Source organism: Urocitellus parryii, chromosome 4 (assembly GCF_045843805.1).
Source record: "Urocitellus parryii isolate mUroPar1 chromosome 4, mUroPar1.hap1, whole genome shotgun sequence".
In the NCBI taxonomy this organism is placed as follows: Eukaryota; Metazoa; Chordata; class Mammalia; order Rodentia; family Sciuridae; genus Urocitellus; species Urocitellus parryii.
In genome coordinates this window covers 112081033-112108214 of record NC_135534.1, presented here as the reverse complement: position 1 = coordinate 112108214, position 27182 = coordinate 112081033, and the positions used below count along the sequence as shown (strand labels likewise).

The following is a 27182-nucleotide window of genomic DNA, read 5'->3' as shown; positions in this document are numbered from 1 at the left end:
AACAGGATTATGAACTAGAGACATGTACAATGGCTGGATGGCATTAGGGCCCATGCAAAATTCATAATTACAAATTAAAATGAGACCAATTGTGTTAGCTTTTTATTGCTGATACAAAATACCTGAGAGAATCAAAAGGAGGAAGGATTTTCTGGGTGTGTTGGCACAAGTCTGTAATCCCAGTGACTCAAGAGGCTGAGGCAGGAGGATCACAAGTTTGAGACCAGGCTCAGCAACTTAATGAGGTCCTCAGCAACTTAGTGAAACCTCATCTTAAAAAATAAAAAGGGTTGGGGATATAGTTTAATAGTATAGCACCCCTGTGTTCAATCTCCATATTACAGGGCTGGAGCCTTCTGAGAAATTGAGGCAGCATGAAGATGTCTTTTCAAATCCCAGTTCTTGCAATCAAGTCAGAAATATTTCAGACATGTCACTCAGAGTAACAGACAATGAGTTTATTAGAATAAATGGGAAAGGGGAAAAGGAACAGTGTCAAGGGAGAGAGTGGGTCCTTTCAGAGAGGAAAGGAACTGTGTATCTTTCCTACATTCTAGTTTTATTGGGGAATCCCAGAGAAATTCCAGAGAGTCCTGCTCAGGTCCACTTCTTAACTTTTGACTAATAGCAGGATGACATGAACTTTCAAGTCCCCACTACCATGAAATTCTAGGTCACTTTGGCCCATGCTGACTGGTTCTATTTGGATTCTTAACCATAGTTCTTACCAGATTTTATGGTTAGAAAGGATTATCATTATCTCCCTGAATTCTGAGATCTAGTCTGTGTAGGTATCACAAGAGTCCCCCCTCTGTCACTCCAGCCTTTAGGGTAACTTGTGTTCCTCTTCTCAGAAGTATTTCAGCCTGCATTTCTTCTGCAAGTAACAGGTGAACCTTTGGGGAACAAATTGTTTCTCCTGCATTCCACATGTTGAGGAATGTGACATATTTTGTCCACTTGAGTCAGGCAGGACTGCAGATAAATTGCTTTTTTTAGAAAAAAAAAATGGCGTAGGTCAGCACAGTAAGCCCAGTTTATAAATTACTACCTTTCAGGCTGGGGTTGTGGCATAGTGGAATAGGACTTGCCTAGCATGTGTGAGGCCCTAGGTTCAATTCTCAGCACCACATATAAATAAATAAATTAAAGGTCCATTGACAACAATAAAATATTAATAAAATACATTACTACCTTAACTTTGTGTTCCCACCACTTGTATCTTTCCCCTATCATCTGGTACACACACAAAAAAATTATTTTGGCTCATGGTTTCAGCAGTTTCATAGTCATTTGGCCCCTTTGCTTTTGGAGTTGTAGTGAGGGAGTACATTATGGTGGAAGCACCTGGTGGAGCAAATGGCTGCCTCATGGCAGCTAACACACAAGGAGAGGAAGGATCCAGTGTCCCAATATAATCTTTCAACTGCTTCCCATTAAACCACATCTCTTAAAGGCTCTTCCATCTCTTAACATCACCACACTGGGGACCAAGATTTCAATACATGAACTCTTGGAGGACAAACCATAGCAGTAGGTAATGATGGAAGAGAAGACAAGTGGGAGGTAAAAAACAGTTGGTAGGATCAAGATATTGTAGGTTCAATGGAATGTATATATACAATAAATTAAGATACAAAGAAGGATGAAGATATGTCATTTGCAGGAAAATGGATGGAACTTGAGAGCATTATGTTAAGCAAAATAAGGCACAGTCAGAAAGTCATGTTTAGAAACTAGAGAGGAAAAGAGCATGTGGTAGGACCAATGAAGACAGTGCTGAGGTAGGTTAAAGACCAAGGTCACTGGAGAAAAAGAGATCATAGAAATAAAGGATCAGAGCATCAGCTGGGTTATCCATAAAGATACTGATATCAACTGATTTTGGGAAATAATATTTTTGGTGACAGCCAAGGACAACAATCTTCAAGGAATTTCAGGAAAAGATTTGGAGGTTGGGCTGGGGATGTGGCTCAAGCGGTAGCTTGCCTGGCATGCATGCGTGCGGCCCGGGTTCGATCCTCAGCACCACATACAAACAAAGATGTTGTGTCCGCCGAGAACTAAAAAATAAAAAATAAATAAATATTAAACAATTCTCTCTCTCTCTCTCTCTCTCTCTCTCTCTCTCTCTCTCTCTCCTCTCTCTCTCTCTCTCTCTCTCTCTCTCTCTCTCTCTCTCTCTCTCTCTTTAAAAAAAAAGATTTGGAGGTTGGTAGATGAGTATAACTTGGAAAGCAGTGAATGATATAGTCTGATAATGTAAGATTCAAAGTTACAGGTGAGATTAAGGAAAAGGGAGGAGATGGTTTAGAAATAGCACTTAGCAACTTAGTAGCAAGAAGGAAACCTATCCCACTCCACCCAGGGAGACAATGAACAGAAAAGAACCATCATTTGAGGACCAGAGGGAGGTTGAATTGCACATCTACATGCATACCTCACAATACTTTGAAAAATTGTTATCATGTAGCTCTTTGCTCTCTCCCACCCTTCCTCTCCAGATCTGTTTCCCAGTAGTAGCTGGGCCAGTGGTTTTGTAAGAATCTATACTCTCTATAAATCCATAGAATTCACATCTAAGGCCCTACTCTCATTTTCTGATATCTTCAACAAGGCTTGTATTCAATATAACCCAAGTTGGTTTCTCAGCAAGGGAACTGTTTGCTTAGAAATGTCTGTGTTCTTCAGAAAGTTAAACTAATGAGTGTTGTTGGCACCCTAGTGTAGAGGCCCTGCTCCTGAGCTGTCCTCACTGAAGTTGGATAAGCCTTTTTCTGTGGCTGGGGGATCCCTGGTCATGTTTGCACAAAGCCCCAAGTAACTGGATCCTTGGCAGCAGTCCACCCTACACAGAACTGATTGTTTGTAAAGCACTAGGGAGCAATTTGCTGTTTGGTCACAACTCTTCTATTTGTGGGTGGCTGACCCACACCTATGACAAATTAGAAAACTTGGTCGAATGTCAGTCCTCAGAGCCTGTCCTAAGGAGATCCTGTATAAAAGTGAGAAACCTGCCTATCCCTATTCTCAGGGATACTAGATGTTGAAAACAACCACAGGCACTGAGTCAGACCCACTTTTACCCCTTCTCCAAGTTAGAACAGGGTTTTCCAGGGCTAAACAATATTCTGGGCTATCTCCAAAAGCAGATCACGGTACTTTGATCTTCCTCTTCCTTGTTCACCTCCAAAATCACCTTTCTAACTGGAATATCTAAAGGGCTCCTTCAACTTGCCTATGCAGACCAGCTTTCCATGGTAGCATTTCACTGTAAATGACACCAATAAAAGATTGTTCCCAGGGCTGGTAGAGTACTTTCCTTGCATACACAAGGCCCTGGGTTCAGTCCTCAGCAAAACACACATACACACACACACACACACACACACACACACACACACACGATGCTGAGGGCCATTGCCAAGTAGGAATGAATGGGCTTGCCTTTGGACCCAGGTCATTTGCAGTGACATTGCATGTATGCTTGAGTAAGGTGACCTTGCTCAAGGACCAGGGCGGATCCGGGTTTAGGGCAGATCAGGTTTTAGGGAGTATCCCACTCCTTGGGTTTAGGGCAGTACCAGGTTTAAGGTGTACCCTGCTGGGAATAGGGCGTATCCTGCTGATAAGAGCCTGGTGGAGTAGGTAGATTTTGCCCAGAATGTGAATTTCCCCAGAACGTGTGTAGAGTGCCGGTGTGAGTTCGGGAATAAAGAATTGCTGTTTGAATCTACAAGGCTGTGAGTGGCTCGTGATTTTGTGCCCAGCCAGACTGCGGCAACACACAGAGATTGTTCCTTTCAAGCCTAGTTTCTCGAGGGCATCTTCGATAATTCATTTTGCACAAGATTGTCTAATTTTATCATGGACACAGAAGTCTTTTTTTCTCACTTAGTGTATGATTAAAAAAAAATAACATGGGTCTCAGTGTATCTCCACATTACCAAATATTTATCTAGAAATGAAAGATTGCTGCCTAGATCCTCCTTCAAGAAAGGCCTTTGACCCACCCTTGGGGAGAATTATAGTCCCTTCAGCTGTCAACTCCTTTAGGGACTCTCTCAGCTTTACTTTATTGTCTCACCATTCCTTTGAGGAGTAGCTACATCCAGTGATTAGTGAGTATGAGTATGGGTGTGTAAAGACCTGGTGATTTGGGCTCAGCTTGGAATTGCCCTTATGTGCCATCATTTTCAACCCCTGAGCTCACTGGGAGTGAGACTGTCAGGCTTCCATCATAGCTCAATTTCTTCCTTCTGTCTACTCCTGTGTCCTCCACCTTCTTTCCATAGCAACACTCCCTTATAAAAATCCTGAACATGAAATTCTGTCACAGAGTCTGCTGCCGGGAAAATCCAGCTACAACACCATCTGAGTGTTTTTAGGTCCCAGACACTGAGGCACTGGCAGTTTTCAAACCATGTAACTTTCAGGGTAGAAATCTTTTTTTATCATGATTCTTCTTCATCAGAGAGACCTTCAGTATTTCAAGGAGATGGTATAACTAATTTAAACTCCTTCTTAACCAGGTGCAGTGATGCACACCTGTAATCCCAGTTACTTGGGAAGCTGAGATAAGAGGATCACAAATTCAAAAACAGCCTAGGCAACTCATTGAGATTCTGTCTCAAATAAATACATAAATAAGTCTGAGGATGTTGGCTAGTGTGCTTGTCTAGCACATGAGAGGCCTGGGTTCAATTTCCAATACTGCAAAGATGAAAGAAGGAAGGAAAAAAAGAAAGAAAGATGGTTCTTCATGTTCTCTATTGACGATAGGAGTCTCTAGATTGAACTTGCTCTTAATCCCCTCCTCTAGACTTTCTAAATATAGAGTCAATAAAGTTATTTATTATTAATGCTAATTTGTATTTGTTTTTAAGTTACTTGTAACACAGACCTGAGATGAGCAAGACAGAGGAAGTCACTCAGTAAATATAGAAGAATGAAGGAGATGAGGAAAAAGTATCAGAACTACCCACAAAAATTAGTTCCAAGAGCTGTTTCAGTGTTTGGGTTTTCCAATTCCAGATCTAGGTCCTATGTATCCTATGTATCCAGGCAATATGCCTGGATGGGTGCTCACTGGGATATCTGTTCTTTGAAGCCAAAAGTTTGACTAAGGTAGGAAACAGCCTTTAGTTTGGGTAAAAATGATTTTATTTAGCCTTATTGCTTATGTTATTTGCCATAATTTTGACTTTAAATAATGTACTCTTAAAGTATAAAAATTGCTATCATCAAAGGTACTTTAAAAATACATTGCAGACTCTAACAGCAATGTCAAAAGAGGAATTTTTAAAATGTTTTCTAGAATATGTATCAAGGCTTTTCTATTTGAAAATTTTCAAGAGCATGTTCAGTTATGGTTTGTTAGAATTATCTACTATGAACAGTAATTTTCTTTTTTTTAAATCACTAGAGAGCATATTACAGTGGAGAAAACAGAGGCTTCAAAACAAACGTGGGGGGCTGGAGTTGTGGCTCAGTGGTAGAGCAGTCGCCTGGCACGTTCAATCCTCAGTACCACATAAAAATAAATAGGTAAATAAAAGGTATTGTGTCCAACTACAACTTAAAAATAAATATTTTTTAAAAATGTGGATTTATACTCTTGACTTTACTATCTGTGATCAAGTCACATTTTTTGAATCTTTGCATCTATATGGCAATATGGGAGCTAATAACTGACTTTTCAAGGTTTATTTGTTTGTTGTGAAAGTTAAGGTACATATCTAAATAGCAAAACACGTAATAGATTTTCAGTAAATGCTCACTTATGTTATTTTTAGGAAGCAAAATAGAAGTCATTGACTGGAGATATATCTCAGTGGTAGAGGACTTGCCTAGCAATAGTGAGGCCCTGGATTTGATATTAAACACTGCAAAAAAAAAGTAATTTATATATATATATATATATAATATATATATATATAATAAACAAACATATTATTTTGTATATAAATATATTAATTATGAAATAATATATAAATATTCATTGATATGTTTATACATATATTTATGTACTTATGCAAATCTAAATATAACATTTATAAATATACTTGATATACTGATCTATGTTTATACATTTTATATGTATATAGATGTATATATGTGTATATGTATAAACCCTTTAATCACCTAGTATTGCTTCTCCCGTATCTTATAGTAATGGCTATACCTGTACTGTGGGGTTAGGCACAGAACGCAGTATTCTATTCTCCTGGCTACAGTGATTGATACGAAACTATGCTTATAACCCAAGCTAAGCCAACCACAGTCCTTCACCTCCCCTGCAAAAAAAAAAAAAATTTAACTAGCTCCATCAGGAGTCTTCTCCTCCTGGATAACAAGTTTCACTCTTTCATAAATTAACCACCAGCCATATGTGGCTACTTAAATTTTAATTATTTAAAACAAAGCAACATTTATCATTTATTTCCTCAGTCCCACTAGCCACATGGTGCCAACAACTACCAAATTTGACAGCAAAGATATAGAATATTCCCATTATCTCAGGAATCTATATTAAATAGCACTGATACCATAGTGTCTAGCAACCATGACCTGCGGAGGTCCTGCCCCAGCAAGATCCAGGGAGTCCTGAAGGAAGAATGGCGTCAGCGAAAGAAGCAAGACAAAACACTGTGTTTGTTGCAACTTCATGCAGTCTTCAGAAAGATCTGCTGCTCCCTGTGGAGACTTTTATTCTTAAATACACTTTTTCAGATGGTTAACAGGTGGCCTTATGGCCTGATTTTCCTGATTTACATATTTTCCTTGTGAGTTACACAACCTTTTAGCATGCATTCTACTTTTACATGGAACATAGACCACGCTTCTATTTTTGCTTTTCCTTTTGATCTTTTACTAAGCTGTGATTAACCTTTTAAACTGCTAAAGAGTGTCTTTGTTCCTTTGTCAAGGTACACCAATTTTTGAACCTTTGTAACCTTTGAATAAAGGGCAGATTCTGCATGTCAATCCATTTTTCCATTTAGATTAACTATATGTCTTCCATTTTCATCATACATCCCTGTAAATGGCAAGGGAGGGTCTGTTGGTGAAGGGAACATATTCTTATTAGCTTCTCTGGCCCTATGAGGGTACCACAGTCTTCCTTTAATTAAATGAGCTATAAATAGTGGGCCTTGCACTGTTAGCTTAACAATTCTTTCCCTGTAATTAGGCTTACGCACAGGTTGCGCTTCTGGATCAAGACACCTAGTAGAAAATATCAACTGTGGAGCAAAGAGTTCTTGTAATCTAAGATTTTTCCAAAAATCCTGGTCTGGGACTATGTATTTGTGTTTACTTATATTCTTGGTAATGTTGGTCTTAAATCTCAGGACATTTTTTTGGCATATTCTTAGTCTCATTCTGGGGAAATTTTCCATACAACATGTTTTTAGTTTGTATTGACATGCTTCCTGCTAACCACATTAATATTCCCAGCAGCCACAGCACCCCATGGTTTTGGTTTCCAGATGTGTCGACCCTGCCGCAACATCCCCCACACTATGACCCTGTCAGACAGCAAGCAGAGTGAAAGGAGGGAGAGAGAGAGAGAGAGAGAGAGAGAGAGAGAGAGAGAGAGAGAGAGAGAGAGAATTTTTAATACTTATTTTTTAATTCTCGGCAGACACAACATCTTCGTTGGTATATGGTGCTGAGGATCGAACCCGGGCTGCACGCATACTAGGCGAGCGCGCTACCGCTTGAGCCACATCCCCAGCCCATAAGAAAGTTTGAGAAATAAGCTGACACCAAGCTCAAGAAATGAATGATAGCCATGATGGCACTTAAGTATCTTATTTCCAATTATTCCTGTTCTCACCAAAATGATGTTGAGCAAGGCAAGAAATTCCTCTGTTTTTGTTTCAAATAGTTCAAGTTAAATTTCTATCACTTGCAACCAAAGGCTCTTGATAAATTGTGTTCCTTAGCTTCTTGCATAGCACATTAGTGGCAGAATCCTAGAGGTCGACTGTGACCAGAACCGAAGGCAAGTCAAAGCAGAATCCTGTAAGTTCTGCCACAGGAGTGAAAATTTAGGACCTGTCTGCAAGGGAACCTCCCTTACCAACTTAACTGGGTTCTTCATAGAAACATTGTTTTCCTTTACTTTGACTCCAGGTATCACAAATCTTAGTGTCCCTGGCCTCACTTTTAGAGTCTGATCATTCTCTTACTGATTAAGCTTTGTTTGTTAAGATCTTGTTACCTACCTTTTTCTTTTTTTCTGTCACATTTTGTCTCAGGCCTTCTTTTTCCCAATTGCCTTCTTCTGGGCCTGGTTAAAGTTGTCAACTTACAAAACATGTGACTTTGAGTAGGTTGCTTAAACTCTCTGAGCCTCATGTGTATTCATGAAAAATGAAGGAAAATCCTCCCACCCAGAGTAGTTAGAAGACTAAATAAAATAATATTAAAAAAAAATAATTTGCTGGGCTGGGATGGTGGCTCAGCCGTAGAGTGCTTGCCTAGCACAGGCGGGACCCAGATTCCATCCTCAGCACCACATAAAAATAAAGGCAGTGTGTTGTGTCCATCTACACCTAAAAAAATAAATATTTTAAAAATAATAGTAATAATTTGCAAAGGATAATGCAAATGTACTATCAATAATACTTGCTTATACATTTGCTTATAGATGCAGCTTTCCTGACTCTATTTAAGCACATAGACCAAATGGAGTTAACTATTAACTTTTTTGTTTTTTGATGCTGGGGATTGAACCCAGGGACTTGCGCATGCTAAGCACGTGCTTTACCCCTGAGCTACAGCCCCAGCCCTGCTATTGCTTTTGAACATACCGCTTTCCCCCTTTTTCCACATGCCACCATTCTTAATATCTGGAACATAGAGTGCTCTTCACACAGTAGGCAATTATTGGGTGCTGCCCAGCTGATTTCCATTTCTGTGCCTCCCTCTTTGGGAAGAGGGTGGGGGCAGGGGGACCAGAGCAAATCCCTCTCTGGGACATAGCTGGTGGGTGGACACCATCTGAGAAACTAGGAGGAGGGAAACAATGGAGCCTTTCAAGATTAGGTCATTTGTGGCTTCCCTGTGATTTCCCAACCTGTTTGTATTTGAGCACTGAAGCTTTATAAGAACAGAACTTCAGAGATGCTCTCTAGAATGCCTTCATGGCATCTTAAATAGGCCAGCAAAAGCAGGATCTTTCCAACCTTTTGAGGCCAATTAATCTCTCCTCTTTGTTCCTCTGGAGAGTTGCTGAATAGGGCACGTTTAGCAACCATGGACACAGCCTGAGTTCCTCTCAGTTTCTGAGGGGGCGAGAATTCTATTTAGAAATCAAATATTTACTCTCAGCATAAAAGGCTTTGATAGTTTTTCATTTAACAGTATGGAAATGGGAGCCCTTCCTCCCTGCCCCCTCAAAATTTACCCAGGACCCCACGCCATCCCAGGGACCACAGATTTCTTCCAATAAACCACACATTTTGGGGACACACATATCTTCACGGAACCCTTTTCCTCTTAGTGAATCTCCAGGGAGCAAAACCAAGTTCAGTTTGAAGTCTCTGGAAATGAAGTAGGTGCCATTTGACCCTTATCTTCACTTTTTCTACTTGATGTTTCTTATAAGCAACTCAAAGTAGGGCCACCTATAAGAATTTTAGAAAGAAAAAGAAAAGAAAAAATGTCCCCAACAAGGGCTATTTCTCACTGTCAGGCCCACAAAATAGCTTGTTTTGTTCCAGAGGGAGCTAGCTAATCTGCCTCTTGTTCAGAATTGCTGCAGGAGTTGTGCCCTGCCTCCTCACAACACAAAGCTTCATACAAATTTCCCAGGCAATGGTCCACAGCTCAACAAATCCTCTGACTGGTTTTTACCTCTCTCCATTAGGGCCAGTTGAACTCATGGTAGGGACGGCTCCAGCATCTTTATATACAGGTTTTAGAACAAAAACAAAAAAACAAAAAACAAAAAAAGGCAAAAATACCTTCCGAAATAGCAGGCACACAAGGAGTGGACAGAGAGGGCCACCTTACATCCTGAGTTTAGTCAGAGTAGGTGCTGGAGGTAAAAGGCTGGACCAGGGCTGAGGCTCAAGCACACAGGAGGAGGACTTCCTGTACAGGGTGAGTTAGGGGGTGGTCAAAAATTTAAGCTTTGTTGTTAATCAGCTTGTGTTCCTGGAATTAACCTGCCATTTAGTAGCTCTGTGAACTTAGTAAATAGCTAACTTCCTGAAAACTTAGATTTTCTTGTTTATAAAATGGGGCTATAATCTCTACCTAAAATGGATATTGGAAGAATTAAATGGACAAATATACGTAAAGTGCCTGACAAAGTCAAGTAAGGAGTATCTTACCATCAGGCCTGGGGACACATGTCTGTAATCCCTGCAATTTAGGAGGCTAAGGCAGGAGGATCCCAAGTTCAAGGCTAACATGGCCAATTAAATAGGACCCTCAGCAATTTAGCAAGAACCTCTCTCAAAACAGAAAAAAATGGGGGGTGAGGGTGGCTGGAGATGTAGCCTAGTGGTAAAGTATCTCTGGGTTCAATCCCCAATACCACCCCCCCCCACACACACACACAAAGACTAGCTTACACCCACAGAAATACATATCAATTAGACAAAGGTTTGGGCAGGATACCTCCATGTGAGGGTCAGGTTACAGGTCTGGGGTACAAACCTCCCTATACTCCTTGAAAAAAGCTTGTAGTCCATATCTGAGGGAAGTACATAGATAAGTATCCCAGCAACCATGACCCAGATGGGATACTCTGAGGCATATTCTTTACCACCTCTCAGAGTTCTCAGAAAGATTAAGTTCTAAGCTATCCATGATAATAATTTGTTTGATATACCATCTTTTTTTTTCTTTGAGGCAGGGTCTTGCTAAGTTACCTAGGCTATCCTTGAATTTATGATCCTCTGCCTCTGACACCATACTGCTGCTTCAGCTAAATACATTTTAGAGATCATTTCACTGTACTACATGTTATCCCTTTTTCGTACCATGTTGAACCAGACTCTTAAAACTGTCCTTTGTCTCAGTATAAATGTGCATGAGCACATGCATCACACACACATGCACACTACTCTGTATTAATTTTCTATGCTGCATAAAAAATTATAGCAAATTTAGGAACTTAAAACCACATATATTTATTATCTTACATTTTCTCCAGGTTAGAAGCCCAGGACAGCTTAGATCTATCCTCTACTCAGGGGTTTCACCAGACTCCAAATAAAGTGTTAGCTGGTTCCATGTTCTTGACTGGAGCTCAGGGTTCTCCTCTAAGCTCATATGGTTGTTTGGAAGAATTCAATTCCTGTGGGTGTGGGACTGAGATCCCTCTTCTATTTCTGGCTATAGGTAGCTTTCAACCTAGAGGCAGCCACAAGTTCCTTGCTATGTGGCCCTCACCACCATGCAGTGTACTTCTTCAATGCCAGCAGGACAATTTCTCTCTGGTCTGATCTTCTATAACATGATGAATCAGGGAGTGTCTAGCCTGTTACTGTGGTCATATTCTATTGGCCAGAAGCATGCACACCTACTGCATTTGAGTGTAATAAACTTATCTGAAAGTTTTAAACAAGATGGAAACTGTTATTAAATTTTCTTCAGCTCCCTACCTTGTTGCTCAAATGTCTTCATTTCTCTCCTCTCTGCTCTTTCCCCAACCCCAAATCATTTATTTCTAATGCAGAACAATTTGTCTCCCTTTACTTCCTTTACTTTATCCCTTTACTCCTTACACTCAAGGCCTCACCTTCTCCATCTGGCATATCAAGATTTTTTTTTCTTTTTTCTAAAGAAAATTTCCTTTCTTGGGAATTTCGGTGTCACTTTTTGGAAGATTTTTTTTCTCTGTCTTTTTTTTTTTAACCAAAGATTATTTACAATTTAGTGAAAGAGACAGATATGACTCAAATAATAGCAGGAAGTAACTGAAGGGGAGGAAGGGGAGAGTGCTAAATATAAAAATAACTACTGATGTGATGGTGTTAGTAAGTGCAATTCTAAAACCTCTCTAGTAGTATTATCATTCTTCCCAGGGCCTAGATTTGGACAAACAGACTTCGCTGGGGATGCTCTTACATCTGAGGGTAGTTATTAGAAATTGGTGTGTGTTGACCAGTGTAACTCCACATCATGTACAACAGTAAGAATGGGATCCTAATTAGAATAAATTATGTTCTGTGTATGTATAATATGTCAAAATACACTTTTCTGTCATGTACATCTAAAAAGAACAAATAAAAATTTTAAAAAAGAAATTGGTGTGGTGTTTCACCTTTTCTTGCTTTCTACTTTTAAGTAACTTTATCTTTTCTTTTATAATTTTGTTTGTTTTTAAGTAACTTGAGAGTCTAGATCCATCTGTAGACAGCAGATCAACTCTGGGCGCATTACTTAGACTGCCGGTCCCTTGTCCTTCTTTGCAAAAATGGATAAATTGGACAAGGCCGTCTCTTGCTGTAGAGTAAGTCTACTGCTCTGTGATTTTCCTACCACTCCTACCAGACCTTCAGCTTGTAGAAGACAGATCTTGCTTTTATAATTCCCCAGCCTGCTTTTCAGTTTGTTTGTTTGTTTTCCAATTCCCAAAACAGCCATTTAGGATGGTGACTCAGTTCTCCTGTTCTTGAAACATACACTTGTGAGTTTTAGCTGGTGGGCGTGTACATATTGCAGGGGCTCCACGTAGGAGCACAGGGCAGAGCTTTGTCTGAGGCAGGCCTGGGCAGCCATTGGTACAGGGTGAGGAATCCAGATCCCAGGACCCCAGAGGTGGTGCCAAATGAGGAGGGGCCTGAAGCAACCCCATTCAGCACAGGAGCCAAGAAAACTGGGCCGAGCTGCTCAGAAGAGGACAATGCCATCGGAAATGAATCTGCTGAAATGCTTACAGGAAGCAGGGGCCATGGCCTTGGCTAAGTAAGGGTCTGACTGCCATCAGCAAGACAGGCAGTCTACTCCATTGTTGGAAGCCACATTATTCAGAGCTCAAAATTGGGCCCTGTGAGGAGACCCAGAGGAAGAATTACAATCCCTACCTGGGAGAACCACCCAGCCTCAGGAGACAGCCACATGATCTGCAATACCTGACCCGAGAACTGAACAAGCAGACTAACAAGTGTAAGCATATTTTTGAGGTTAAAGACATGGTAATATTGAGGCTGGGGGTAGAGCTCAATAATAAGAGTGCTTGCCTTACTTACTTGCATGAGTAAGGCTCTGGGTGTGATCCTCAACAGTGCCAAAAAGAGAGAGAAAAAAATACATATATAATATTTATAATCAGGATATCCCTTTAAAAAAAAAAGAACCAGCATCATCAACATCAACAACAGACACACAGAGGGAAAAACCCAAAGAATACACAGAAGGATAACACAAGGTAAGTCAGGACAGCTGACTTAAACATTGTCCTTAAATCAAAGAGCCCTCTCTTTATTAAGAGAGACAGGCACATAGCTGATGATTATAAGCTTCTACAAGTCTACCAATCTCAAAACCAACCAGAAAAGGGGTCGTAAAATTTTCATTCTATGCTCAGACTTAACCAAGGAAAGGTAGTATCTTTCTGTTTTTATTCACCTTCCTGTGAGGGAAACTCAAGGTCAATCCAACCTGCTAAGTCCAACCATATTTGCATTCCTCCAGGTGGCTCAGTCTGTACTAGGACAGCTTAAGCTGACTTCCCAATTTCTACCTCCAACCCCAGTTCTGTGAGAATAGGTGGGTGAGTGGCATGACTAAGAAGACCTTGTAACAAGAAGAACAGACAGTGTCCACAGACCTATGTGGCATTCTCAGGATTCCCACCAGGTTGCTCCCTGCTGCCTCCCAGCCATCACCACTGGCATCTAAATCCCTAGATACTGTGGCCCTTTGCTTCATCTTCTGCTTTTTGCTCTTTACCCTCTCAGCACCTCTGAGTTTCTCAAGGGCTTGTGAGCACATGAGGATACTTGCAAATTCTGTGCAGGCATAAGGAGCCTAAGTATCACTCATCGGATGGGGAAAGGCAGTGTTGAGAACTTAGATCCTTCTTGGTTTCCCTCTATCACATTAATTTTCCACAGCTCTTCAGGCTAAAACAGGTAGACTTCAGGCTTTCTACTTCCTGAAGATCATATCTACCTTTTACCCCCATTCAATAATTCTCAAGGCCAACCTATTACAGGCAAGTGTCCATTTGTCTATACCATAGAAGAACTCTGATTTAATTTACAGGCTTCTCCTCAATATGTCAAAGAGAAAGACAGAAGAAATTAGAATACCCTTTTGTCCTTTACAAAGACTGGCTCTTAAGCCTTTCGTCTTGCTACTCTCTCTAAAATATGATTTTAAAGGTCAGAAGCTAAATGCTGACTTTTTCTTTTGCTCTATGTACCTGCTGTAACAACAGTCTTCCAGAGGCAGACAGGTGCCTTGAGTTGTCTAGGGGAAAGTCATAGACAAGGAAATTCAAAATGAAAAGAAAAATCTTATTGGTGGATTTTAGAATACTTTTTGGAGTTCTTCCATAAAGTTCAAAATCAACACTTCCCAACTCTTCTCCCCTGGCTTGGGCACAGATGGTTTATGCAATGATGCTTCAGTCCCAGAAACTTGGACTAGTCAAGCTTTGTCTGATGCATAAAAAAAAAAAAATAGGTAGAGGTGCACACCAAGGAGGCTATTGATTCCCCCATTTTACACATGTGAAATCAAAGACTCAAAAAGGCATAAGCCCATCTCCAGATTGCACAGTTTATTAAGCATCTGTTTCACAGGATGCCCTCAGGAGAAGGTGTGGCCACATGAGTGGAGTTAAGATAGAGCTAGGGTGTACAGCTCTGAGAAAGAAGGGCATGGAGAGGCAGCTGCACTGGTAACAGATGCCCGGGAAGCAGGCTGTAGGGTTATTACCTTCATCTCTGCTCTGACATGTTCTAGAACACTGGCTGAAGGCAGAGGAATAAACAGAGAAGCTTCTGGAAAGATTTCCCCAGAATCTATGTGATTCTATGATAGAGAGAATCCTAAGCAGGACGAGGACAGGGGTGAAAGTAACAGAATTCAAGCTATATTCCAATCTTCCTTTGGGGTAGAACAGGGCTTTTCCATTTCTTCAGCAATCTGGTGGAGTCTTTCATTCTCTCAGCATTGTAAACTCCTCTCCCTCCCTTTTCAGAGCTTATTGGAGGTCTGTCCTCCATGGACCCTCCTCCTCAGGAACAAGAAGTACGAGGTGGAGACAGGCTAGGTTGGGACACAAGGTCCAGCTGAGTGTGTGTTCCAGCCCAGTGCTCTCACAGAGCTCAGATCCTCATCTGCCCTGGGAGAGGGGCTCAGTGCAGACAAGCAAAAATACTGCTGCTCCCCCCGCCCCCGCCGCGCCCCCCACAATGGAACCTGCACTGGAGATTATGTCCTAAGTAGAAACCCCCATCCAAACTGGGGATGTAGGGCCTGGAAACTAGAAAATGCCAGGTCTGAGAGAGAGGAAAGAACAAGCCCAGCAATACACAGAGCTCTGTGTATTCAGAGGGAAGTTGGCAGGGTTGTGTTCGGGCAGAGAAACTCCGAGTGGTACAAAGGGACGTGCCCAGAGTGGAGAAATCATGCTAATTGTCTGCACCAGAGCTGAAGAACGCCACCCAAAATGAAGAGAGAAAGGGGAGCCCTGTCCAGCGCCTCCAGGGCCCTGCACCTCGCTCCTCTTGTCTACCTACTTCTGATTCAGCCAGGTAGGAGACCCAAAGGGTAAGAAGGTCTGGAGAAGGGACCCTGGGGCTTTGAAAGGAGAGGGAGGGGAGAGTGAAGGGCCTGAATGTCTTTGGGGTGGGAGGAGGGGAGAGAGCTCAGCGGTCGTGGGAAGCATCCCAGTGAATTCAGGCATTAGTGTTGAATGTATTTCTTCACTCCCTGTGCCTCCTGCACAGCCTCGCTGGCCCGCTCCCCCCAAAGGCTGCATGACTTTGAAGCTCCCACGGCATTCAATGCATTAGATGGAGGGCACTCTGCCACTTCTTATGGGATGACTTTCTGGCGTGGGCCAGTCCAACATTCTTTCCAAGGGATTATGGTGGGGCTTGGAGGGAGGGGCAGGGGAAATCTTGGTTTTGAGCCTCCTGAAACCCCTACTCCAGCTTCTGAGTATAGAACAGCATGGAAGATGAAAGAAGCTTTGGAGATAATAAGCCTCCTGCTTCAGGATAGAAATACCAGTCTATCCATAATTCACTCCTGGCCAGACACTTACTTCCTGTAGTGCCCCCTACCATCTCCTTGGAGAATTGATCTTATTTTAAATACCGTAGATATATTTATGTGTACACACGCACACACGCACAATTCCAAAGAGCCGAGGAATGCACAACTTAGTAGAGCGAACAGATGCAAAGATCATTTTAATCAAACACAGGCAACACTGTGAGTCAGATATACAGATGATGCACAGGAATCAGAAAGGTCAGTCACTCCCATCCAGGAAGCTGGTGCTGGTGGCGCAGGATGAGGGTGGGGGAATATCATGGTGGTTTCCTGGTAGAAGGAATGTCTGCACTGAATTTTAAAGGATGAGAAAAATGGGTGGGAGTGGGAGTGGATATTATTGTAGGGAAAATGGGCAAAGGGCAATAGCTTGAAATAGCATCATGTGTTTAGGCACAGACTAGAAGTTCATCATGCTGGAGAGAAAAGTGTGAAATTAGTTAGAAAAAAAATCCTTGTACCATATTCAGAAGCCTGGAATATAATCTACAAATGATGGATTGGGCAGGGGAATTAAGTGGCTTTTAATTAAAAGATGGTTTGTGTCGTACATACCTTTCAGCTGTATTACCTGATCTTCAGGGGGCATTGGAGGGGAAACTAGAAGCAAATAAGAAAGAAAGCTTATTACTAGCTTTCTATGGCAGCTATAATAAGTGCCATAAACTGAATAAATTAAACATCAGAAATTCATTGTCTCAGAGTTCTGAAAACCAGAAATCGAAGATCAAGGTATTGATGGGGTGATGCTCCCACTGAATGTTATTCCACTGTAAAAGTATACCACAATTTGTTTATTTATCTATTCAGTTTGGATTTTTAGGGTTTTTGTTTTGTTTGTTTTGTTTTGGTGCCAGGGATTGAACCCTAACCCTAACCACTAAGCCACATCCCCAGCCCTTTTTTTTTTTTTAATTTTGAGTCAGGGTCTCACTAAGTTGCTTAGGTCCTTGCAAAATTGCCGAGACTGGCTTTGAACTTGCAATTATCCTGCAATGATCAAGTTCATTTTTTTTTCTACATGGCCCAGAACTATTTATTGGGGAGGGAGGGGCTTTTCCTACTCCACAACACTGTCATAAATTGAGAGAGAAATTGCCATAAGTTGAGAAATAATATTTAAGTCAGTTCTCTATTCTGTTCCCTTATCTGTCTTGATGCCATATTACCAAGTAAACATCATGGGTTTTGATTAGTATTGTATTAAATTATAGAACAGTTTGGGAGACAACTTAAAAATAGTGATTGTTTTAATCCACAAACATAGTAAACCTCCATGTGTTATCTTAGTACATATCAGCCAGGTACATACTCCTGGACAACTACTCTTCTTGGGGAATAGATTTAAAAAACTGTGGCCTTTCTCTTTCTGGATCTCAAAGTCCTTCTTCATAGTTTCTGTTCCTTGTATTTCTCCTACATCCCTCAGTGATTGACACGTTAAATGATTTCACATCCTTGTGGTCCCTTGTAGGCTGCAACAGGATAATGACCTAAGAATAACACAAACATTTACAAAATAAGTGATGCACCTATACAGTAATAATAGAGGAGGGAGGTTGTTTTCTCGGGTCATCATTAATTAGTGAGGATATTAAAAACCAAAAGCAGAGCCTGGTACAGTGCATACACCTGTAATCCCAGCTACTGAGGGATACAGCTACATGTAATCCCAGAGCCTGAGGCAGGAGGATGGTAAGTTCAAAGACAGACTGGACAACTTAGAGAAACTCTGTCACAAAATAAAAAAAATACAAAGAACTGGGCATGTAGCTCAGTGGCAGAGTGTCCCTGGATTCAATCCCCAGTACTGAGAAAGAAAGAGAGAGGGAGAAAAAAAAAAACAACATATTTTTCCTTTTAGAAGACAGAGCCATGTGCTGCCTTAGATTATTATGTGCAGTTTTGGCCCAGAACTACTACACTTTAAAAGGAAGGTAATATAGTTGGCAAGAGCCCAAGCAAGAGTATCTATGATGGCTAAAGGGTTTGAGGGACTTTGTCATGGAGAATAGACCCAAACAAAAAAAAGGGACGTAACTGCTGTTGTCAGTGTTAGTATGGATGAGGTGTATAGAGAACAAATCCCCACTGCACTTTTCTTAAAAGTTGAATTTAAGACAATCGCTGGTAAAAGGAAACCAAGGGAGTCCATAAACAGAGGAGATGTTGATTCCCGTAGGGGAAGAAGCTAAAAAGGGAACTCTGTGCAGGTACATACTTATATTTTGAAGCTTGGCACTCCTCCATGTCACAGCAGGTCAAAATCCTACTTGAGGGGATGCCTCTGACCAAAGCCAACACAGCATTGTTTCTGTTGATAGGAACAGCTTGCTGAGATGTTAATTTCCCTTTGTTCAGCCTCTGGTGGGAACGGGAGACTTTCTACATAATGATGCCTCAGAGACAATGATTGAAAGTTAATTGCTTCTACAGGTTGAATAGTTCTTGTCTCTTTTATTTCCACTCTGGATGGGAGTTGTTAGCCATTTCCTCATTTCTGTGTCCTGCTTTGGCTCTTGTCCCAGTTCTCTGTGTCCCTTGAAAGTTGTGGAACCCTGAACTTAACAGAATTTTGATTCTGGCTAGAGTTTTTGTTTGTTCAGCAAAACAGTGTTTGTCAGCGTCTGAGAAAGACTGCTCCATTCACTTACAAATGTGTGCATGCGTCCCTTTGACTCAAGGGTACCCCCATGTTCACAGGCATATGGAGGACCCCACCTAGATGAGGGTAAGGTCTAAGGCAATCCTTAGGCTGCAGCTCCCCCTATTTTTCCCCCGCCGAGAGTAAATCAAGTATAAATTGGGGGGAAAATCAGAATTGAGGGGGGAAAAACATCACAAAAGGGTTCCTGGAACTTTGAAATGGGATAGAAAAATGTAGAAGCCAGGGAAACTCAAGGGAGGCCAGAGATTACAGAAGAGAGAGAAAAGTCCCTTCCAGTTGTCCTTGAGACCGGGAATGTCATTGCCCGGCCTCTTGGAAGAAGGAAATAAGAAACATCAAAGTTTGGTGCTTGAGATCTGTATTAGTCAGTTTTCTATTGCTATAATAAAATAAGTGAGGCTATGTATTTTACAAAGTGCATGACTTTGGAGACAGAAAGTATAAACAGCAAGGTGCCAGCTCTGGTAGCTGCCCCTCCCCAACTATATCATATATCATAACATATCAAATCAGAGAGTATATGCAAGAGGGAGAGATCACATGGTACGAGGAGAAGCCAGAAAGTGAGGAGGAGTTAGCTTTATTCTTTTGTAACAACTATTCAGAATTAACTCAGGGTCCCACAATACCTACTTTAATCCTTTGCAAGGTCTGTACCACCAAAGAGCTATCCAACTCCCACCTATTAAAGGTTCACCACCTGTTAATACTGCCACACTGATGATGAAGTATCCAATGCATATACCCTTGTAGGACAAACTACATCCAGACCACAATGGGATCATTACACAGATTTGCTGAACTCTGGGAGGTCTCTGCACGTATAAGCCTGATGTATATACCACAATGTTTTGGACAGGGTCTTGAGTGTGGCAGGGATAGGTGCTCCTCAGCCATTTGATCACCACCACTGTGGCATTTTATGAAGCTCCATGATTTTTCTCAGGACCACCTCAAGTCAAAAGCCTGCATACTAAAGCCTGTTTGCCTACTCAGGGAAATATTAAAGCTTGCTTTTCCAAATCAAGCGGATCTGGGACCTCACAGTTGCTGGGCAGGGAATACCATTTAAACAATCACAGAAACTAGAAGTTGGAAGAAACATTATGGATCATGGGACCAAATATATTTCAGTCTGAGAAACAGAGCCCCAGGACTTCCTACTAGCTCCCCAAGTTATTAGGGAAGACAGAGGTCAGAGCCTCACCACCCCTTCTACCAAAGTAGGTGAGCTTGAGCCATACTTCATTTATTTTCATTTTTATGTGAGATTTTGTAGGAACGTTTACAAAAAATACTTGAAAATAGTTAATTTTGTTCATTCTACTGTCCCCAAATTAAGACTTCCATTCAATAACAAGTATACAGCATTCAGATACTCACATCTATGGGAGCTGTAGTCATTAGAACCTGTGAGACCATCTAGCCTACTACTCATATTACCTCTGGGGAATCTGATCCCCAAAGATAAAGTCCCGTAGATCAATAAGCCTCAATCACTGAGGCCCAATCTTGTGTTCTCTCTACATAACGATAAATGATACATATATTGTACTTTTATAATCTTAAGAATATGATAAGGGAGTTATTCTTATTTTATAGAAAAGAAGAATGGAAATCTTAGAAAGATTGCTTGCCCAAATCCACACAACCAATAAGTGATTAGGGCCTAGTCTTGCAAGGTCCTTCTGATTCCAAACTCTTTGTTCTATCCAGCCAAATCCCTCCTATGTAGGGAACACAGATTGGGCCAGAGTTTGGGTGAATTCCCCAAACTACTGACCCAGTTGCAGGACTGTTCTGCACTAGAAGGTCTAGGAAGATACTCCATGTGTCTGGGGTAAGGATAGGGGAGGTTTTGGTATGACTAGGAAATGGTAACGTTGTCTTCAGGCCCTTAAGCCCCCTCTTTATTGACACTGTCTTAGGATAAACTCCGTTCCTTATGAATCTATGTTCCCATGATACCTCCATCTCCCACCATCCCCCTCTCTGATCAAGAAGATCTGACAGATTCACCTTGATGTCTAATGAACTACAAACCTCATGGGGTAGGGATTTCTGTCTGTCTTGCTCTTGGCTTATCCTAAAGTCATAGGAGGTACTCAATAAAGATTTCCTCAAATGAAGCACATGGAGTGTGAACTAGGTGGAATCTTCTTGAAGAGGAAGGCAATAAGGAAAAGTATCAGAGAGGCAGAGGGCCAGGTGAAAGAAGAATGAAGGGCCTTGGGAGGAGCAGAGGGACACAAGAGTTCCTGCGGGAGAAGAGATGATAGTAAGAAGCAAGGACTAGCAGCGAGTGACAGTCCCAAAGGGGTGAGGCTTTGGGAGATCAGAGGGCTTAAAGGTGGGAGTGGGCTAAGAAACTGAGAGCCTTACTCTGTATTCTTCACCGTGACCTCTGTTTACAGATCCCCTGGAGGGGGTGAATATCACCAGCCCTGTGCGTCTGATCCATGGCACAGTGGGGAAGTCAGCGCTGCTTTCCGTGCAGTACAGCAGCACCAGCAGCGACAAGCCTGTAGTGAAGTGGCAACTGAAGCGGGACAAGCCTGTAACCGTGGTGCAGTCCATTGGCACAGAGGTCATTGGTACCCTACGGCCTGACTATCGAGACCGGATCCGGCTCTTTGAAAATGGCTCCCTGCTTCTCAGCGACCTGCAGCTGGCTGACGAGGGCACCTATGAAGTGGAGATCTCCATCACTGATGACACCTTCACCGGGGAGAAGACCATCAACCTCACTGTCGACGGTAAAGCATTCTGGCAGGGAAGGAGGCAGGGCAGGAGACTGGGACTGGGGCAGCACACTAGCTAGAGCCAGCAAAAACCAACACAAAAGGTCTTGAGGTGCTCAGAGAGAGCCACTGGATGTTACAAGTTAAACACAGGCACAGCTAACATGGATAGAATCCTTCTATGTGCCAGAACCTATATTAAGTGTTTTGCATGTGTCAACTCATTTAATGCTTATAAAAATCTTAGGATAGTTAATGTCATTCTCCCAGATGGAGGAAACTGAGACACAGAAGGGTTGAATAACTTGCCCAAGTTAACAAAACTAATAGAGCCAAAATTTGAACCCAGTTACTTGGGCTTCAGTTATTCTAATAAAATATTTTCCAGGTGGAGTCAGTTTAAGACATGAAAACCCAGTGGTTGCTACATGCAGTGGCACACATCTAGCAACCACTGGGTTTTAATCACAGCTTCTTGGGAGACTGAGATGGGAAGATGGTAAGTTCAAGGTCAGCCTTGGCAATTTAGCAAGACCCTATCTCAAAACAATAATATAAAGGTCTGGGGACATAGCTCAGTGGTAGAGTGCCCTTGGGCTCAATCTCAAGTATCTAAAAAGAAAAGCCAAAAACAAATACACACAAAATACCAGTGGTGATGGAAATGTATTTGGAAACAGGGATAAAAGCAGACACCATGGCTACCTCATTTAATGTTGTCTTCGCCTGGTCCTACTAGGTATCTAATAGTGAGTGAGTGAATGAATGAATGAATGATGGAAGAGAACAGGACTGATGATTCCTGAAAGGTCTACTTAGCCCACAGAATGAGTTATGGTATGGTGTGTTGGAAGACAGAGAGTATAGAAGGAAAACGGAAAAACTTTTTAACCCATTACTGTTTCCTCCACCTTTTGGGGCTCAGTGCCCATTTCAAGGCCACAGGTGTTAGTGGCTTCAACCACTGTGCTGGAGCTCAGTGAGGCCTTCACCCTGAACTGCTCCCACGAGAATGGCACCAAGCCCAGCTACACCTGGCTGAAGGATGGCAAGCCTCTCCTCAATGACTCGAGAATGCTCCTGTCCCCCGACCAGAAGGTGCTCACTATCACCCGCGTGCTCATGGAGGATGACGACCTGTACAGCTGTGTGGTAGAGAACCCCATCAGCCAGGTCCGCAGTCTGCCTGTCAAGATCACCGTGTACAGTGAGTCTCTCTGCCCCCCAGAGGCAGGTGCCCACTGACAAAGAACATCCTAGAGAGTGATCCTGGAGGGAGAGAGAGGGAGCAGAGATTGGGTCAGCTATCCATGGAGAACAACAACAGGTGGGAAGAGGGCTCTATGCAAGTACCACTACCAGCTAACCATGCTACCTGTGGGTCCGTCTCTTTTCCTTCCACTGCTCTCTGTACCACATCTGCTGCCCCTCTGAAGTCTCTCCTCTTCTCTCTACACATAGGAAGAAGCTCCCTGTATATCATCTTGTCTACAGGCGGCATCTTCCTCCTTGTGACATTGGTGACAGTCTGTGCCTGCTGGAAACCCTCCAAAAAGTCTAGGTAACTCTTCAAGTTCCACACCCTGAGCTCCCTGGTCCCTTAGTCCATTCCAACCTCAAGCTCTATTATTTATGTAATAATAATTATTATTATTGGGTGAATTTCCCAAACTACTGACACAATTGCAGGACTGTTCTGCACTGGAAGGTCTACGAAGATACTCCATACGTCTGGGATAAGGATAGGGGAGGTTTTGATATGACTAGGAAATGTAATGTATAATAATAATAATAGTATTATTATTATTATTATTATTAGGATTGAACCCAAGGGCATTGAATCATTGAGCCACTTCCCCAGCCCTACTTTTATTTTTTATTCTGGAGAGGCCACTGCTCCCTGCCTATTTTCTTAAGTCTCTCTACATGCCTTGCCTACCAGGATTGTGCACCTCTTCCCAGGAGATGTGCTCTTCTATTATGCATGAATCTGCATCTTGTGCTCACCACTTCTGACCACCCAGCACTATTCACAATAGTTTCACTTGCTGAGCATCTTCTTTGGGCCAGGCACTATGGCTGGTATTAGCAAGCTACCTTTTAAGTTTAATTACCTACAGTTTACAGATAAAGACACTGAGACTCAGACTGGACTAATGGCTTGCCTAGTCAGAATGCTAGTGACAGCCTCAAGATGCAAATCTAGCTGTGACCCATTTAAAAGCTCATGGACTGCCTCCTATTCCCACCACACCCATCTTCCGGTCATAAGGTTTCTTTCATGGCCTTCAGAACCATCTTTTGGTACTCCCCATATTTTCCTGCTCCTATTCAATACCTCTGTTTTTGGTGGGGGTTGGACTGCTTCATAGGAAGAAGAGGAAGTTGGAAAAGCAAAACTCCCTGGAATACATGGATCAGAATGATGACCGCCTAAAACCAGAAGGTGAGTTCCTAGCCACTCACTCATTGGCACTCAGAAGAGCAGTAGGGTGCTGGGAAAAGGCAGAAATGGGCAACAAGAAGCCAGCTCTGCACCACTTCCTCCACCAACTGCTCCAAGACTTCAGAGTAGGGAGAGGCACAGCCAAGGTAGGACCCCAAGTATTCAGATATGTTGGTGGAGGTTGTGGTGGGTCTTGACTAGCCACAAGGAACAAAGAGCATAGGTGCAGGCTGGTGGAGAGGGTCTGGTCTGTACCTGGACAGCCACCCCATTCTTTCCCCTGTGCAGCAGACACCCTCCCACGAAGTGGAGAACAGGAACGGAAAAACCCCATGGCCCTCTATATTCTGAAGGACAAGGTGAGCAGCTCTGGGGTGGTTGCCCCATCCCATGCAGTGAACTCCTACCACATTCTTGAGATCCTTACCATATTCGTATACCTTTATAGCACTTGGAATACTTGTGAAATCTTTGTGTCATGCCTGTTCTAGAGATTGAAAAATAAGGCTGAACTGGGTGAAATGATGTACACAGTATTAAACAAGTAAATTAAGTAGGAGCTATAGATTTCAAACGTAGGTCTTTGGACACCACTTCTGGAGATTTCCCCATTATTCCACGACTACGCCCCAGGCTGTCCAAGGCAGATGGAAAGGGACACAGCATTCAGGCACGTCAACATTTCCTGAGCACCTATGATGTGCCAGATCCCATGCTAATTGTGATGTGTTCCAAGAAAAACCAAATCATGTATGCCGCCTTCCAGGGATTAGGGGTGTGGAGGAAACTGGGACTCCATCTCGGTAGCCCCCAGCCCTCTTAACTCCCAGATTGGGCCGGCTGTACTCTGACTCCTGCAGCGCGTGTCCTTGCAGGACTCCCCGGAGCCCGAGGAGACTCCCTCTCCAGAGCCTCGGAGCGCGACAGAACCCGGCCCTCCGGGTTACTCGGTGTCGCCTCCTGTGCCGGGCCGCTCGCCAGGGATGCCCATCCGCTCAGCCCGCCGCTACCCGCGCTCCCCAGCGCGCTCCCCGGCCGCGGGCCGAACACACTCGTCGCCACCGCGGGCTCCTAGCTCGCCGGGCCGCTCGCGCAGCGCCTCGCGCACTCTAAGGACTGCGGGAGTGCACATGATCCGCGAGCAAGACGAGTCCGGCCAGGTGGAGATCAGCGCCTGAGCCCCCCAGGGACCTCGGCAACGCGTCCTGCCCCTGAAGCTTACTGCCTGGGGTGCGGGGCCGGGAAGCCCAGGTGCCCTGGGCCAGGGCAAAAGGGAAGGCTGGGCGGGGAGGCAGGTGTACTGGGTGCGGAGGTACGTGAGCATGCGCAGATGGGGGTTGGTCGGCGCCGAACGGGGAAGGTTGATCTGAGGGTGAAATTCGGTTGCGTTTGCTCCGGATTTACTGGCTGTGTTCTCAGTGGGTGTGAGTTGTGCCCTCTTAGGACCCTATAGATAATTACATTTCTGGCCCAATCCCCGAAAGGGTCTTATGAAAACTAACAACAGTAACCTAACCCTCACGACTGTCCTGTGCTATTTCTAGGGAGATCTTTTGATTTCCACCCACCTCCCTTTCCTCCAAAAGAGCGCCTGAAGGCGCGCTTTTTTTTTCTTCCCAAAATGCACGACAGTCCTTAATTAAGAAGTCCGATGGGGGGCAGGGAGTCTGATGGTGGTTCCTGGTGTGTACAAGAGCAACTCTGAGCACGGAGGAAGCATTGCAAAGGTAGCATCTTAGAGCACGGCCTCTGGATGCCTGATTCCTGGGTCCCTGAAGTTGGTGAGGAAGAGTGGAGGAGCCCAAGTACACTCCTTTGACCCCGGACCTGAGGCTTAGTAAAGGCAAAGCACTCAAGCCTCGCGTGCTTGGCCTCTTTCCAAACCTCCCTCAGCAGAATGCCATGCCAAACATTCTTTCTGTTCTTGTTCATGAAAATAGGAGACGGGTGGGTTCATTCCTATAGATAAGTACATGCCCACTCCTCTGAACCAGTAGCTATACGAAGTGGGGTTTTTAACACTTCACACTCCGCCTTCTGCCTGACTTCCTTACAAAACAAGCCTTTCAAACAATCATCATCCAGGAAGGTTCTTGAGCTCCCTCCAACTATTAGAGAATAAGATTCTTATCTACAGAAAAAAAAAAAAAAACGGGGCAGGGAGGAGGTGAGGAGGGGTGAAGAGGAGAAGCTTGTTGCTTCCCAGCATGTCAGAGCAACAGCGATCCAACTCTTGTCCTCCTGCCCCGCCTACCTGGCTCCCAGATGCTCAGATCCCAGTCACTGGACAAGGCAAACTCCTTAATCATACTAACATCAGAATATGGAGAAGCTGAGCCACTGTGTAGCCAGGCCGTGCCCAGGCCACTGCCTCTTAGAACCTTTGAGAGAGAGAGACAATAATAATCTACTGTGTGAGGAAAGAAGACAGTGAAAAAGTTGAAAGAGAAGGAGGCATTCTCCTGGGTATTCTGCCTTCTCCTCCCTAATGACCCGAGGGGCTCTAGCATCCTCTGCCCCTTCCAACTCCTAAAATCCAGCTCTGACTCTCCCAGTCCCAAGACCCCTATACCCACGACCTTCACCCTGGGGCACACTTTGCCCTAGCCCCAAGGGCAATAAGAATTCTTGTTCCCCACTTCTCACCTAAACAAGGTTCCTCTTAGTTTCCTGTATCTGTGCACTTCCCCAGGCTCATGTGAGCAGGTGTGTCTTTGCAGCTTCCCTTAGCCAGAACCCATCCCTTTACCTTCCCCAGTGCCTCATCCATCATGAGATAATGCATGTAGAGGAAAATTGCTTAGGTAGGTGGGAAATGCAAGACTTGAAGAAGGGGGTACCTGCTGGTCAGCCTTGAGACACAGGAATGGAGGTTAGGATGGGATGAGAGCACACCACACCCTGGTGCTGAATCCTTGAGGGGCTGGCTTGCCAGGCTCAAGCCAAATCTGCCTTAAATTGGGAGGGGGATAAGTAAGGAAGTATTTTTTTTTTGTTTGTTTGTTTTTGTGTTTGTGTTTTGTTTTGATCTTCATCTTTGTATTACTAGCATCTAGCAGAGTGCCTAGCA

General features: G+C 43.2%; 1 protein-coding gene across 3 annotated transcripts; it reads left to right on the top strand.

The window, feature by feature from the left end:
- Positions 1-15646: 15646 nt before the first annotated feature.
- Hepacam (hepatic and glial cell adhesion molecule) lies at positions 15647-25333 on the top strand. 3 transcript variants are annotated; one of them, XM_077797851.1, is made up of 7 exons: positions 15647-15731; positions 21340-21681; positions 22592-22873; positions 23128-23221; positions 24039-24112; positions 24404-24471; positions 24988-25333. In XM_077797851.1, exons 1-7 carry the CDS (start codon positions 15647-15649, stop codon positions 25288-25290), a joined length of 1248 nt encoding a protein of 415 aa, XP_077653977.1. In that variant the 3' UTR covers positions 25291-25333. The 3 variants fall into 3 exon arrangements, with proteins under 3 accessions (XP_077653977.1, XP_026260388.2, XP_026260387.2); XM_026404603.2 differs by having other exon boundaries at positions 24401-24471; XM_026404602.2 differs by having other exon boundaries at positions 23128-23227; positions 24401-24471.
- The last annotated feature ends 1849 nt before the right edge of the window (positions 25334-27182 follow it).